The 16,475-nt window shown below is 35.6% G+C and overlaps 3 protein-coding genes across 3 annotated transcripts; 1 reads left to right on the top strand and 2 right to left on the bottom strand.

Annotated features, from left to right (window-relative positions):
• The first annotated feature begins 66 nt into the window (after nucleotides 1-66).
• LOC123672981 (EEF1A lysine methyltransferase 1) lies at nucleotides 67-1,001 on the top strand. The gene is made up of 4 exons (XM_045607349.1): nucleotides 67-337; nucleotides 396-546; nucleotides 599-808; nucleotides 863-1,001. Exons 1-4 carry the CDS (start codon nucleotides 194-196, stop codon nucleotides 988-990), a joined length of 633 nt encoding a protein of 210 aa, XP_045463305.1. The 5' UTR covers nucleotides 67-193; the 3' UTR covers nucleotides 991-1,001.
• A 93-nt stretch (nucleotides 1,002-1,094) lies between these two features.
• Nucleotides 1,095-16,439, bottom strand: LOC123672979. The gene is made up of 5 exons (XM_045607348.1): nucleotides 16,040-16,439; nucleotides 15,825-15,873; nucleotides 11,729-11,820; nucleotides 11,343-11,489; nucleotides 1,095-3,473 (listed from the first exon to the last, which is right to left on the bottom strand). The coding sequence occupies exons 1-5, from the start codon at nucleotides 16,192-16,194 to the stop codon at nucleotides 3,239-3,241; spliced, it is 678 nt and encodes a 225-aa protein (XP_045463304.1). The 5' UTR covers nucleotides 16,195-16,439; the 3' UTR covers nucleotides 1,095-3,238.
• Nucleotides 4,011-6,826, bottom strand: LOC123672975 (zinc finger MYM-type protein 1-like). The gene is made up of 2 exons (XM_045607342.1): nucleotides 4,542-6,826; nucleotides 4,011-4,446 (listed from the first exon to the last, which is right to left on the bottom strand). Exons 1-2 carry the CDS (start codon nucleotides 6,409-6,411, stop codon nucleotides 4,094-4,096), a joined length of 2,223 nt encoding a protein of 740 aa, XP_045463298.1. The 5' UTR covers nucleotides 6,412-6,826; the 3' UTR covers nucleotides 4,011-4,093.
• Nucleotides 16,440-16,475: the final 36 nt, after the last annotated feature.

A 16,475-nucleotide genomic window follows, 5' to 3' on the forward strand; every position in this document is an offset into this window, starting at 1 on the left:
ACGCCATAGATAATGTAGATTATTTGTCTACTTTGTCCTTTCTTCGATTAATATTTTGTGTTTTAACCTTTACAATGTTTTCATAAATAATAACCTATATATCTGTATATATTTCTTGGCTCTTGTATACTTTCAAATTCAAAGTTCTTAAGTTCAAAAGCTGGATTAATTTATAAGAAAAGAAATTAACATTATGAGTTGCAATTCTGATGATGACGATATTCCTCAGCTTTCTATTGAAACTTTTGCTGTTTTACAAGAGTTCTATAAGGAACAAGAGGAGAGAGAGTTAATGAGAAAAAATGTTGATTCTGACACAAACATTCAAGAGAATTGGGTATAAAAATAAATCGTTACAGTTTAACCTATTAACTCACCATCATCAAAAATTTTAGCAACTTAGTCAATTTTGGTATGATCATGAAACTATTGAAAAGTTAACAAGTATAATCTTGAAATCTGTTGGACACCAGGGTAAAATCGCATTGATATCATGTCCTTCTATATATCCAATGCTTGCGTCAAAAATTGGAGAAAATGGTGAAGGTATTCAACAACATAGTTTCCAATTCTTTTTAATTCATTAGTTGTATTTCAGTGGAAATATATGAATATGACAGAAGGTTTTCAATATATGGCAACAACTTTAAATTTTATGACTATAATAAGCCGTTAGAAGTTCCAGAAAACAGAACTTCATATTACGATTTGGTTATAGCAGATCCTCCATTTTTATCTGAAGAGTGCTTATCAAAAACAGCGGATACTATCAAATGTATAGCGAGAAACAAAATCATTTTATGTACAGGTAAGTATCATTAGCCCATATTTAAGGTAAAAATTAAGGTTCGTTTTATTTTAGGTGCTGTAATGGCCCCAATAGCTGAAAAACTTTTAAATCTGAAGAAAACCGATTTTGAACCTAGACATAAAAATAATTTAGCTAATGAATTTGGTTGTTTTACAAACTTTGATATAAATGTTATGTGAATTTCATTTTACCATTGTATTTTTAATTCCCTTTCTCCAATAACAATTGATGTGTGTGCTATTCTTGTCTAATTCATTGACAAATACTGGTAAAAAACAAACAATTACAGAGAGAAAATTTATTTTATTGTATAAATCAAGAGATATGGTTCTTTGGTCCAATTTTAATCATTTTTTTTTCCATGAAATACATAATTATCAATTTAGATAACTAATATTTATCATTCTGAATCAGTGTATACAAACAATACGAATATGAATTAATGGGAATCGGCTAATTTAGTGTATCTATTTGAGTTATGACATAGATAGCATAACTCCATAATTATCTAAATAACACAATAGATTCCTTCTTTTGAGAGTCTTATATAAGGTTATGTTTAAGTCTAGAGAAGGAATTTTTGTTAATTTTTTGTATATCACTCAATGTATTCCAAAATAACTCAATGCAGTGTCCCACATTGAAGATTTGTCCATTCAAATTGTCATATTTAGTCATAGGTTGCTAACATTTGATTTTTGCTTCAAATTAAAGCTAATCAAGGCCATAGGATATATTTACAGTGTATTCGATGTAAGTATATCTATAGATACTCGTGTGGTTATAACATAAATATTTCAAAATTTGGTGTGAAAATATTAATGAGCATCTAATTTCACACAACTTTTTGAGATCAATAAACTGAAAATGAATTAAGCAACAGAAGTTTCTGGCAAAATTCATAACATTGTATAAAGATTATATAAAAAGATGATTCTCAAACTAGATAACTCGACCATAAAGAATAATTGTCGTAAAATTATGTATGGGGAATTTTGTTTTGCAATTCAATGAAACTCTAGAGGTCAATTAGTGAGGGCTTGCATCAAAAAGAACAAGTCTGGGGCTACTTTCAAATAAGGTTTGGAGCCCTTAGTAATCCACCAGCAAAAATGCAACAACTCCAAAATGTTTTAATTGATGAGTAAGACAACTTGGAGACGGACCAAATATTAATTTGTTTTTTTGAGCAACCAACTTGTAAATAGCTATACCAAATGAAACCTGCTTCAATCCGACCTGTGCTTTCTTAGGTAGTTCCAAAAGAGACTGCTTTGTGATGGATGAATTTCTAGATAATAAAGGTACTCATAGATGGCGCTGATGGACGTTCAAATCTACAGTGACTCTATATACTACAGTGACGACACGGCTTGTCAGCGTTTTAATTGGTTGGAGCTCTGTCCGCCATCAAATGTCGAACTTTCACCAGAGATCTCTGATTTTCACTATTTACATTCGGGTGCCGGGCTGTTTCACATGCTTTGAAGCATTCTTGTTTAACTTCTTAGTGATTGTGACTGGTTTAGGGGGTTCAAACCCTCCAAAATGTGAAGATGTTATCAATAGAGACGAGCGGTCGGCCAACCTTCGCGCATGCGCAGTCGATCATCTGAAACTTAAAACACCGCTCAATGTTTGAATCTATTATTTCTCGTTGTCGTCACTGTGGTATATACAGTCACTGTATTCAAATCGAATTTGAATGGCGTTGTCTCACTATTGGTATGGTATATTTCAGAATATTTTGTATTCATTTCAAACTTCTCAAATGATTATGAGGAGTTTTTCCCCCCTGCTATTCAAATAATGTCAAGTTAAGGCAATCCAGAGACCTGACAAAAGATAAATTCAATCTGGCGGCGATTGGCATGCCATAGAATTACATGCATTAGTTGGCAGATCTCGTAATGCCAAAGTTGGTGTCGTATTTTACCATGTTCACTCTCTATTTTCATGAGGTTCAAACAGGACAAAAGGAAAATTCAGCTGTAAACTTTCAAACTGCCATAAGAGAGTTATATTCTGTGGTTGTGCCAACCGACACCATTAAAAAGTCACTCGATCTGGGTGGTACATCTGGTACATCGATTTGGGAAGGGTACATGAATTATTGAAAACCGCTTTAAATTTTCCAGACTTACCCTATATAATCTTTATATAATGTTAATACATACATATATTTATATGTATAAATGAATAGGCTAGCAATTTAAAAATAGTGTTCATTGTGTGCTGTATTAAATGATAGATTATTCATATTTAGGGGTCCATAATTTCAATATTGAATATGGACAAAAAATGGACAGTAAATCTTCTCCATAAAAAATAACTTCAGCTGCCAATTTTGATATGAACCTCCAAAAATGGATTTAAATCACAACTGATACCCTTTCAATATTTTTCTTGGAAGTGATTTTGATTTGATCAACTAGGTGAGTAATCCAGACCAGTTTCCGAGAGCGTTTGTTTAGTAAGTCTCTCAATTTCGCCTAACAATATTTGAGTGTCACCATCAACTTCCGATACTGGAGGACTGATTGGATAGAGGCTATCCCATTCTAGTGAATTTGCCGAAGAAGCTTGGGTGCAATCAGAGTTGGGACCAGTCGGCATCATACTCTGAACGCTATATTCACTTTCAGGACGAGATATATTTTTGCTGGAAATTAAGAGTCAACTTTATTAAAACTGTAACGCTTCAAATCATTATTGATTCTTCATCAGGCCTACAACAATTACTAAAATCAATGACACTTCATTAGAGGAACAGAATACAACCACAAACAAGTTAAAGATTCAAAATGTTGGCAATTTCAATAAAAGTTTTTGTTCATTTTTTTGCAGTTTCAAGGGTCCTCAAGCTGTGATTACCTGTTGTTGATCAATTACAAGGACGAGATTAGAATACCAATAAGTAATTTTTCAAAGATTATGGGACTTTGATGATCAATGCCAAGTTGCAGAAAGTGGAAATAATAATTTTGATATCAAATTCTGCGATTTCCACATTCTTAAGTCACATAATTGCAATAACATTGTGAGTTGATGGTGCATGTATATCTCCAGGGCCGTAGCTAGAAATGAATTTAAGGTAGGGCAATGAAGGTTACAGGTAGGGCAGAAGTAAAAAATTGTACTCGATGTGATCTGATGAATCAATTTTCATCGTACCTACTTTTGAGTGTATGGTAGTATGTATATATAAAAATATTTATTTCTTCAGTTTATATTATTTCTTTCAACATGTTGTGATTAATATAATGATGATAAAAAACTTCCTCAAAACAGCTGAATCCTTCGATTTGTCATATTATTAAATATGCGAAGGACTTCATTCAGATCAACAGACTGAGTCCTTCTCTTTTCAAAGGCCAGAAATACCATGCCTGCCATTCTTTCGTGACTCATTGACAGCCTCTGAGGTCTATTGATTGCAGTTAAGGTTGAAAAAGTAGATTCACAAACAGCAGTGCTACATCCTATGGTCGCCACAGATGCAAAGAGTTCATATGTATCTTTGAAAGCCTCTCGCTGTCTGTACAAAACTTGCACTATGTCTTCTGTTTTATCCTCACGACGACTCAAATAAGCTTTAACCACTGTAGCCTCTTCATTTGATGGAATTGTTATACCTGAAAAGTTAATTTAAATTGTGAATTGAATATGAATAAACAAGCGTAATATTTTAGAAGCAGCAACATCATTTTGTTAATTGCCTTACACTCACCTAAATTTTTCAAAGGTTCCATTTTGTTCACATCCAACTCATCGAGACTCGCTACAGAATTTAACAGATCATCGTTGTCTGAAAACCTTCTCTGTAATTCAGCAACTAGTATGTCCAATGTTTCGAAATACTCAGATTTAAATGGTTGATCTTCTTCATTTTGTTTCGTTGAGGAACAGGAAGAGTCAAACATCAAGTAGTCATCCATGCGATTAGATCTTCTGACTTGCCTTTTTTGGGTGTGAGTCCTATTTTCAGAATCAATGCTTGTCATAGATTTAGCTTCTTCCAAAATTTGATGATACATTTCATCTGTTCTCAATTTTGTGATTTCATTTTGGACGCAATTTATGATTATTAGGGCGTCTTTCAATCCTGCGCTTCGGGCTTGTAAACTTGCATCTGCAGGCTGAAGCATGGATAGTATTTTTTTGGCCACAACCATAGCCATTCGGAATTCCAAATTAAGCATAATTTTTTTGATGCCGACACTCTTGGCAACGTCGTCACCATTGAATCTGTCATTTTTCATTTTATCTAAAGTTAGCAAAATCTCTGAATAATTATCGTTTACAACTTTTGTAACCGCCAAGTGTCCTGACCAACGTTGTTCGAGTAATCTGCCAATTATTTTTCCACCATACATTGCAGCTATTTTTCCATGATGAAAGAACTCATGTAACATGATGCATTGATCAAAAAATAAACGGATGAAAGTCATTTCAGAGATAGTCCTGATAACTATTAAATGTAAGCGGTGGTTATAACAGTGGACATAAGGAATTTTTCGGCCCAATTGATTCTCTATTCTAGTCGCAACTCCTGAAACTTTTCCGCTCATAACACTTGCTCCATCATAGCATTGGCTTAGCATACGGGAGAGATCAATGCCATTTTTCGTAAGAGTGTTTAAAGTTAATTCGGTAAATGTTGCTGCATCAAGATGTTCAGTTGTTGTAACTGTCAGCAACGACTCATTGACGATTCCATCCTTAACGTAACGTATTGCTATAGCAATATTTTCACGATTATTCTTATCCCTCGTTCCATCTTCCATTAGAGTGAACCAATTCACGTCAGATTCCTTGATATCTTTGACAATGGAGTTCTGTACTACTTGAACCATTGCTTGAATTATTTGGTTTTGAATTTCCGGTGAATGATATGTCGCATTTTGTGGTATATGGCTGAAAGCCTCCTTCAAATTCGGATCTTTCATGCACGTGTATTCAAATAAATTCTGAAATAATCCTTGTTCTTTTTTTTCCTCCAAAACATAATTTCCTCGCAAAGCTAACTCGTTGACAACTAAAAATTGTATAACTTCAACAATTGATTTCATGTAATACCGGTTTTTTTCTAAAACTTCATGATTTATCAAAGTTTCGACACTGCTACCTGTAGATATTCTGCGTAGTTTGTCTTGCCACATCGCCATGGCTTGTGTATGAGGAATTGATTTCTCATGTTTTGGAAACCCAGTTCTTGTATCACTGGCATTTTTCCAGTTTCTGAATCCTGTGGAAGTATAAGAACTTTGTTTGCTTCCATGGGGTAAAAATTGTTGACAAGGATAGCAAAAAGCAGCATCTCTCTCGACCGAATACTGCAACCATTTATATCGCTTAAACCAATCCGCAACAAAGGCCCTATTATTTTCTTTGGGATATATATTTAAAATAATTTGTTTTATCGGTTCTCCGATTCGTGCAATATCCGAAGGAATACCATAGTTAATTCTATTTCTACCAACCTGTTTTGCCAAACTAGTTTCCATAGAACTAGGAGTGGGTTTTGAGCAATGGGGTTCATCGTGATGAATTCCCTCTTCAACTCTTCGTTTTTTGGTAAAGAAAGTCCTTATATCCATCGCTAAATGAGTCAATCAACACTTCACTTCACTTCAATAAACAAACAATTATTTCGCTAAACTCTATTTTGGGTTATATGGGGATCCCCCTACCAAGGGGCGTATATTCCAGTACAGGTCCCATACATACTTCAAATGCCATCTATGTGCGGAATCAAGAAAATAAGCACATGAGGTGCTTCTGAAAATACAGCGTGCTGTATATATACAATGACCACGGTGCACTCTATTGATGTAGTTCGCAATCTCTAACAACTCGTGATTAATTCAGAATTGATTTGCGAGTGATAATTTTTTCCTCACGTCACATAATGAAATTTCCTTTGAATATTATTTAAATTGTTACTATTTTTTAAGGTAGGGCATTGAAAATTAAAGGTAGGGCATTGCCCCATAATGCCCCCCCCTGGCTACGGCCCTGTATATCTCTCGGTTGTCAGATTAAATTCAAGTTTATTGCGCCGACGTTTCGAGTTGAAAGTCGGTACGCAATCCTTCCCCACCTCTTTGTGGCGCACGGGCGACCTGCTTGTGTGGTTAGTGGATGTTCGCTGGCCTGCTGTTGTTAGTCTGCTGCATATGCTGGATTGGCGTACTACGTGTTTAAAACTTTAACGGATAAACGTCGAGTTATATATTACTCGTAAATTCCTCCTTTGCTTTTCCCTCCGTCCTCGTTTTCTTGTTTTCCGTGGCCCTCCCCCTCTGTTGGAGTCTCTCGTAAAGGCCCACGAGAGTGAAGAGTTTACCTTACTTCCTTTCCCACAAATAATTTGAAATTGAAATTTATTGTTCGTACACCTGCAATAGCAGCCAAAGATACACCTTATCAATAATGTCTGAAAACACCTCATGCGCGATCTGCACGAAGCCGGTGCTACCTTCGGATAGCATGAAACTTCAGTGCGACGGCTGCAAGAGACTGATCCACGTCACTTGTACAGACCTACCGCAGGAAGATCGCGTTACTCGTCGTCGAGTTAAATGTTTGAAGGTTCTATGTAACTCTTGCGGTGCAAATCTTGAGGCCTCTCTTGATATCAAAGGTCTGATAGAGTCATTCAAAAACGATATACGTAGAGAACTTGAGGATGTTGAATTAAAAATTGAGACATTAAATGAGAAGCTCACTGCTGTCGAAGGCTCAGCTGTCGAAAACTCTAAGTCTGTGCAGTCCTCTGATGTTGTTATTCAAGAGGTACTGGACAGATTGAATCGGGCCAAAAATGTGTTTATCAGGGGGGTCCCTGAACTTGCGGGAGACGTGAATGCTGGGAGGAAGCATGACGGATCGGTGGTGACGGAGGTGCTCAATACTGTAAACTGTCCAGCTAAGCCTATCACCATTTTTCGAGTGGGCAAACCCAACGTTGCAAACAAGTATCCACGTATGATTAAGTTGGTAATGACAAGCGAGCACGATGCTCGAACCATTTTAAGGAATAAGAAAAATTTAATTGGGAAAAGTTCTACTTCGAAATTATCTATCATAAGTGACCAAACTCCCTCTCAGGTTCAGCTACTGAATAGACTACGCGGGGAACTTGATGCGAGGAAGGCAAACGGAGAGCCTAACCTTACCATAAAATATATACATGGTGTGCCCAAAATAATCTCAACCAACTTTCGTACACAAGATAGCCTCTAACGGAGGCCAACAATTGCCCTATCTAGGCTGGAAATTTTTTTATTCTAATTTACACTCGTTATTTGCTAAATTCAATGAACTCGTATGTAACATAGTTGATCTCAAACCTAACATAATTTTCTTAACCGAAACATGGCTTAAATCAACTGTCCCAGATTCACTAGTAAGCATCGCAGGTTACAGCGTTTACAGAGCGGACAGATTGAATCGTGTCGGTGGTGGAGTGTGCATATACTTGTGCGATGAGATCGTGGCCAACTTTGAGGTTCAGCAGCACATTGCCGTGGTCCGGGGTGTGGAGGCCTTGCATCTCAGCCTCACCAAGGAAACCATAAACATAAACTTAGTATGTGTCTACAGACCTCCTGAGGTATCCCCCGAAGCCAATGCTCAGTTGATCGATTACCTGAGCCAACTGTCGACACTTGACAATCTCATCATTGCTGGTGACTTTAACTACCCCAATATTGCTTGGCCTATTGATAAGATACCTGATACAAATAGTGCCATGAGTAATTTCATGCATTTTGTTGCCGATTCAAACCTCTTTCAACTTATCACCGAACCAACTAGATACCGAAACAACAACGAACCATCTGTTCTTGACCTCATTTTTACCAACGATGAAAACATTGTCACAGATCATGAAGTACTGCCGCCTGTTGGAATATCGGACCATGTTGTGATCTACGCAACTATTCAGCTCAATTGTTTCATTCCAAACAAGTGCGAAAGCGAAGTTTTCAAAATAGTCGACTTTGATCGTTTATCAGAGGAACTTTCCACCGTAGATTGGATAGCCCTCTTAAATACATGTAACGACGTTGACATCCTCTGGGACAGATTTTACTCAACCGTAACTGCATCTATTGATAAGAACTCCCGCAGCAAATTGTGCCGAAAAAACCCTCTTAAGCCATGGATAAATACCGAAATAATGTCACTCATACATCATAAAAAGAGGCTTTGGAGGAGATACAAAAGATCAAGAGCCCCAGAGGATTATCAAACTCATCGAAATTTTTCTAAACACCTGGTATCAGCACTAAAGTCTTCACGACGTGAGTTTGAGGAATCTATCGCAAACTCTGAAAATGGTAAAAAACTATACAAGTTCATACGATCCAACCTGAATACCAAAGTAAGCATTCCGCTCTTGCGAAAACCTGACGGTTCCCTGTCCTCTACAAACACCGAGTCGGCTGAAGTTTTGGCTGACTCTTTCACAAGCTCCTTTTCAGTTGAGCCTCCAGATGGTCAACTGCCGCGGATTAGGGCAGAACGACTGCGTGATAGTCTGAACCACGTGACGTTTACTTCGGAAAAGATTAAAAATCATTTGTCGAATATTAAACCAAACTCATCTCCTGGTTTGGATGGAATAAGCTCCTTTTTTCTCAACAAATTTTCCGAGGTTCTCTGCTCTCCATTGTCAACAATCATGTCTGTCTCTTTCGCAAAATCGCAAATCCCACGTGCCTGGAAGAGGGCCTCTGTCACTGCTGTTTTCAAAAAGGGTGATAAACTCAATCCAATCAACTACAGGCCCATTAGTCTTCTTTCCGTGCCTTCCAAAGTAATGGAATCAATAATTGTGGAAGATATGTCAAAATTTCTATCAAAACACCAAATCATTCCATCGGAGCAACATGGTTTCGTCAAAGGTAAGTCCACCACCAGCAATCTTCTACAGTGCCTGAACGATTGGACGACTGCTTACGATAAGAAAATACCGACAGACATCGTTTATCTTGACTTTGCCAAGGCCTTCGACAGGGTCCCAGTGCGGAGGCTAATGCATAAACTCGACACATTCGGTATCCGGGGCCAACTAAGCCTATGGATTCAGGATTACTTGACGGACCGGACTTTCACTGTCAAGGTGGGTCATTATTTTTCTTCGGACAGACAAGTCACAAGTGGGGTTCCCCAGGGGTCTATTCTTGGCCCACTCCTCTTCGTTGTTTATGCAAGTGATCTTGCGCTTCATATAAAGTCCCGCAAGTCGTTTTATGCCAATGATACTAAACTGTATGGAAATGCCATAGTAGAGCATCAATTCCTTCAAGAAGACCTAGATTCGATTAGTCAGTGGTGTGAGGAATGGCTGATACCTCTTAATGTCGACAAATGCGTTGTACTTCACCAAGGAAAGAACAATCCACTCCGCACGTACACGATAAACGGTCAACCGTTACGCATAGTGTCCTCACATGTGGACTTGGGAGTGACTATTAACGCTGACCTAACTTGGTCCGAACACATAATATCCACATGCAAGCGCGCCAATACGCTGATCTACCTCATCCGCAAAACGTTCTCCCATTTATCATATTCAAGTTCGATAAAACTATACAAAACCTACGTTCGTCCAATTATGGAGTATGCAGGTTCAGTGTGGTGTCCGGTCTTGGTGCGCGACAGGAACTTGTTGGAGAGTGTTCAGCGTCGAGCCACGCGTATGACTTTTGGTGAAGTGCGGCCAACCTATCCCGAAAGACTGAGGATGGCACAACTGATAGCTTTTGACCAACGTCGACTCCGTGGGGACCTTGTCATATCTTTCCGTATAGCCAAGTACAATTATGCTAACCTTAGAGAACTTCTCATCTTCAACAATGATCCGCGGTTGAGAGGTCACACTTTCAAATTGAAAAAGGAGAAGTTTGCCACAAGACAGAGACAATATTTTTTGTTCAACCGTATATTCGAGACATGGAATGGCTTACCTGGTGATGTAGTGAATTCTGACTCAGTGAATAGTTTTAAAAACAAAATAGACAGTTGCTTATTTGGTTAATTTGTTTCTATGCATATAATAATTGTTTTTTTTTCTCTGCATGCATTCAGTCAGCTTATTGATTTCTTTGGTTTTTAGGCTTACATAGGTCTTAGACCTCAGCCTTCATTTATATGTAATAATAATAATAATGATATATCAGAATTCAATAAAAGTTTGAGATTTCGACTGAAAATAAACATCATGCAAAAAATTCAAATGTAATTAAGTCCATTGGAATTAAATTTGTGAGGTTATATGTCTTTCATATTTTCTAAATCATTTGTGCCGAATTTCTACTAGTTCTTTTCGTAAAACAAAAAAATTTAAGCATTCTCAACATTGTACAAATAAATATATAGTAATTTCTTGGTAGCTTGACTAGTTCTTAACTTGGAACAGATATTGGTTTTATTTATTCTTATCGAAAAATGTAATCAATGAAAATGTTTTGAATTGTGATTATAAGAAAACGAGCCATAAGTTATGTTTTTAGAAACTCACCTTGAATTCTCAGAAACCATGAAAAAGGGAATGATTTCATGTTCCCACTCCAAATCTAGTGATGTTGTTGGTGAAGATTGGTTTGTGAGTGGTAATAGAGCTCTTGCATCCAATGAATGAAGCTGAATATCGGTAATGGTTGAAGACCTATGGAAAAATTGCTTGATTTCTTCTTTTTGATTGCTTCTGATTTCGTCACGATATCTAATTTTCGAAATTTCCGCTGGTAATGGTCTCAAATGATTAGGTTTGACAGACCAGGTTTGAATTACTGATCAAATTCAATTCTGTCTGGTCTTAAAATGATGTCTTTCAGTTTGAATCTCGAATTTTGATATCAAAATCCATCATCAAAGGAAATTTGTTATTTTGTAGTGTTGACTTACCCTGCCAAAGGTAGACATGGCTCTTTCAATCTGCTATAAGTATTTTTTTTCTGGGGATGCAACAGTTCATCGACAAATTGTAGTACAGGTTTCTAAAAATAACGTGCTTTAGTAAAAGATGAGTTTGCCGGGAGAAGAGACTGAAAAATGATTCAATATATGTTGTGCGAATTAGAAAAAGTGTAGAAATAAGTCAAAAAAATATGTAATTCGAAAAAATTTTTTCATTTATTATTATTAGCTCACCGAAAAACATTGCCTTATGAAAGATCATGTAAAAAAAAAAAATTATGGACCATGTGACCGATTTCAAGTATTTAAGGAAGTTAAGCTTCAAAAGTTTCATTCATGTATTGATATGATTTATTAATAACAAAAAAGTATGCTAAGAAACAAGCGTAAACACATTTGTCAGTAAGTATTCTAATTTTAGTGATCTGTCACTAAAATAGTAGCAAATTGGTACTAAGTTATACCTTAAAATGTAGGTACGCTTAAGCTAGGGGTCTATTAGGCGGATCAGAAAAATCCTCCTGCCTACATTTGTATGCAACTGCGTCCACTATAGGGTCTACGAGAAGGGGCGCAGTTGCATACAAATGTAGGCAGGCGGATTTCTCCGCCCCGGTCCGACCCGCCTGATGGAAGCCTAGCTTTACAGCACGGGACAGTATGCCTTCTCATATTCATTAATTATTCAGAGAGAGGTAGAGAAACTATTGATTGATTAAGAAATTTATTGATCTTGCAATCAAATGGTTATCGGGTGCAGTCTTCCTGCCTGTTATATACAGTTTTATATTACATATTTCATTAGAAAATATAAAAAAAAATAACCATTATTCTAGTGATTCCAAGTATTCAAATAGTGGCATCTTTGCCTTTATTGTGGTTGCTCTATTGTGGTGTATCAATGGCTCCATTATGTTGATATTATTTTGGTTAGTGAAGAATTTTTTCACAAGATCTGAAGTGGTGATCCAAAATTTAATTTCACTATAGATTGGTGGTGTAGGATCAGAGAAACAGGAAAATGATACTCTGTTAGCTCGCCGACGTTTCGGAAAAATTTATTTCCATCCTCAGGGCTCTACAAAATTTATGGAAAACATCATTTGCAGCATTGATGAAGGTGTTTACAAAATAAAGGAAAGATGAGCATTACTAAAAGTTATTGACTAGAAAATATCACAGAAAGGATGGTCTGGTATAATTTATATATACAAAGAAGCATTATAAAATTCAAAACATTTTTAGTTTAAGATAAGAGTAAAAATAAAAAGTAATATAACACATATAGGTATAAACAAAGTACTTACAAGCTAGACAAATGTATCTTCCCAAAATCATCTTATTAAAATTTAAATCAATTCTCCAATATTTTACGTGTAAAGAAATCATAATATGTATATTAAAAACCGGGGACAAACAATGCGACCGATGCATAGATAGTATGTCGACAGACGGAGGTGAAATCAAAGGAACAGCGGACTCGAAACAATTAGGGTAAAAAACTTAGACGAATGTATGTGATGCGCTGAAGTAATGAAGTCGATAGGGGCTAGAAATCTTTATTTTGTTCTATTATTATTCCGTAGTTGGGTATTTGTTTTTAATAAGGAAAAATAGAATCGGCTAAGTTGTTGTATGTCAGCTCTAGAATTTACTGAGTCATGGATACTTATTTGTAACATCTCAAAAATTAGCCGATTGCTCAAGTATGGCTCCCTATTTAATATTTTGACGTCTTCAAAATTAAAGTTGTGACTTTCATTCAGGCAATGTTCGGCCAAGGCTGTTTTAGGGTTGGAGATCGGCAAACGGACAGACCTAATATGTTCCTGTATTCTGGATTTCAAATATCGGCCCGTCTGGCCTATGTAGACGCGAGAACAATTTAGACAGCTGATTTTATATACAACATTGGAGTTCAGAAGAGTTGGTGTCGGGTTTTTGACAACACTGAAAAAATTCTTTCCTAAGGTATTTGAACTTTTGAAAGACACCCTGACGTTCTCCTTTTGAATAACCTTGGATAGTCTCTCTGAGAGGCCTTTGATATATATGAGTTTGTTATAATATAAAATTGTATTCGAAGGTCCCTCAGATGAAATGATCTGTGGTACATAGGGTTTGAGAGACTCCCCTAATATTTTGCTTATGAGATGCGCCGGATAGCTGTTGTTGAGTAAGATGGATCTGATCTTTTTCAGGTTTTTTTCATGATACCTTTTGTCAGAGAGGTTCAAGGCTCTGAACTTGAGATTTCGTATGATGTTAACTTTATGTATCATGGCATGATGGGAGTGAAAACCTATATACCTGCCAGAAAAAGTAGGTTTATGATACCAATCAACGTATAAGACATTATCATCCATGCGTTCAACTCTCATGTCAAGGAAATTCAGAGCGCTTTTTGATTCTAATTCTAAAGTGAACTGTAATTTTGGGTGGAAAGAGTTGAAAGTGTCCAACACGAGTTGTTCAGTGTTAACAGGAACGGAAGTGAAAATATCATCGACATAACGTTTGAAAATTGGTACACTGAAAGGTAAGCGAGAGAGACAATAATCTTGAAGTTTTACCATTACAATGTCACAGCAAATCTGCGAAACACAATTCCCCAGATGATTTTGGGAAGATACATTTGTCTAGCTTGTAAGTACTTTGTTTATACCTATATGTGTTATATTACTTTTTATTTTTACTCTTATCTTAAACTAAAAATGTTTTGAATTTTATAATGCTTCTTTGTATATATAAATTATACCAGACCATCCTTTCTGTGATATTTTCTAGTCAATAACTTTTAGTAATGCTCATCTTTCCTTTATTTTGTAAACACCTTCATCAATGCTGCAAATGATGTTTTCCATAAATTTTGTAGAGCCCTGAGGATGGAAATAAATTTTTCCGAAACGTCGGCGAACTAACAGAGTATCATTTTCCTGTTTCTCTGATCCTACACCACCAATCTATAGTGAAGAATTTTTTGCTTAGTTTTTGCATTTTTTCCAGTATTGGTTCCATTTCCGTTGACTGATATAAAAGCTGATTGGATGGGTTGTAGAGTGGGTTGTTGGAATGTCTCAGTTTTGTAATCTTTCTTAAGCAAGTTCTTTCCGCTACTTCTATTGTATTCAGAGTTGTTTTTGTTGAATTTGAGAATATTATATGTCCAAAGTCCAATAAAGGTCTGCATATCATTTTGTATATTGTACTAGCTATTTTACCACTGATTCCCAGCTCATGTTATAGCTTTTTTTTTTGAAAAGTTTTAAGTGTGTTCTGAAGTTCAACTTGTTGTCAATCTTTACACCTATTTTGCATGAACCAGCTGAAGTAATTGTATCATTCCAAGTTTTATATTGGGTTAATTATTCATTTATAGTTATTCCAATGGAAAGCATGTGTGTGTGTGAGAATTAAAATATCTACTGACAATGAAAGTGTATTTATGCTTGTTTCTAAGCATACTTTTTTGTTATTAAAAAATTATATATCACAAGAATAAATTAAATTTTTGAAACAATTTATCTCCTTAAATACTTGAAATCGGATGTATGTACCCCATAATGTTTTTTGCTAAAATTATATGATCTTTCATATGGCAAAGCTTTTCGGTGAGCTAATAAATTACCATGTATAATGTATTCTTGTAAAAAATTTAAAAGCAGAAGTTTTTTTCAGGTCCTATATCAGATGTTTATCTCGTGCATTCTATAGGTTGGGACATTTACATATGGTAATTATTTGTCCTGTCTAAATGGTAGCGATAGCAAAAACAAATTTTCAATTCATTATCCTAAATTATTTTACCAAGCCGTTCAGATGAATCCTTTATCAAAAAGTACAATCAAGAAAAATCCTACCATGCATTTTTTCTCTATATTATAAATGAACCGAACGCATCCCTGTAATAGAGGTAGACAAGCTACTTGTGTGTGACATTATATGTTAACTTATGCTGAATAAATGATTACAATCAATGAGAAGAAAATTAATTTCATAAAATTGTTCAAACTGGAAAAACTTGCATAATATGGAAATCGATTAAGTTCCAATTAAATATATATAATTTAATTAATATGTTTACCTTCTTCCCAAATTTCCTCTCCGTGAAGGAGTGTGACAAGAAACTGCCACTTTATACACATGAAACAAAAAAAATGAATTACATATATGTGTATTGGATAATTATGATTACAATTCTTTTCTGAACATACTAGTCTAAAACTGTAACTGTATATCATATAACAATAATGGATAAATATAAGTAATTGTATGCTATGCATGAAATTCGGTACAAACCTTGTTTTTGATCCATTTAAAAATGAATTGTTGAAACTTTCAAGATTAGTATTCAGATCAAGAGTCTCACAGCTCACTTTATCTTTATCACTATATGATGAATCGTTATGGCCGCTGAGCATTCTGGGTAAACATTTTCCAAAGCAATTTCCCATTTCTTAAGCAGTCCTCTTGGACTGCAAAATTTTTAAACTCCATAAGATCTGCAAATCGAAGAATCCGTGAGTCATGCAGTTTTGTGCAAATTTGGTTTTTGATGTGATATGTTGTACTGTGTTATATATAGGCTTCACAATTTTTCTTTTTTAACTTTATTTTTGATAATTCTTCCTAAGTTTCAATGATAAAATTATATCAATATAAAATTTCAAATGACAACACTCTTAAATCAACAAAAGACATTAAGTTATAGAATTGTAGCTACATTTGAAATATT

Source organism: Harmonia axyridis, chromosome 2, assembly GCF_914767665.1.
Source record: "Harmonia axyridis chromosome 2, icHarAxyr1.1, whole genome shotgun sequence".
In the NCBI taxonomy this organism is placed as follows: Eukaryota; Metazoa; Arthropoda; class Insecta; order Coleoptera; family Coccinellidae; genus Harmonia; species Harmonia axyridis.

Bases quoted from the DNA above. Each gene is read 5' to 3' on its own strand.
- LOC123672981 (XM_045607349.1), top strand. From the start codon at position 194: ATGAGTTGCAATTCTGATGATGACGATATTCCTCAGCTTTCTATTGAA. The intron at 338-395 runs GTATAAAAATAA...CAAAAATTTTAG, and splicing joins CAAACATTCAAGAGAATTGG to CAACTTAGTCAATTTTGGTA. The intron at 809-862 runs GTAAGTATCATT...GTTTTATTTTAG, and splicing joins CAAAATCATTTTATGTACAG to GTGCTGTAATGGCCCCAATA.
- LOC123672975 (XM_045607342.1), bottom strand. From the start codon at position 6,411: ATGGATATAAGGACTTTCTTTACCAAAAAACGAAGAGTTGAAGAGGGA. The intron at 4,447-4,541 runs GTGAGTGTAAGG...TTAACTTTTCAG, and splicing joins GGAACCTTTGAAAAATTTAG to GTATAACAATTCCATCAAAT.
- LOC123672979 (XM_045607348.1), bottom strand. From the start codon at position 16,194: ATGGGAAATTGCTTTGGAAAATGTTTACCCAGAATGCTCAGCGGCCAT. The intron at 15,874-16,039 runs GTTTGTACCGAA...ATGTGTATAAAG, and splicing joins TTAAATGGATCAAAAACAAG to TGGCAGTTTCTTGTCACACT. The intron at 3,474-11,342 runs GTGAGTTTCTAA...CTTAATTTCCAG, and splicing joins ATGGTTTCTGAGAATTCAAG to CAAAAATATATCTCGTCCTG.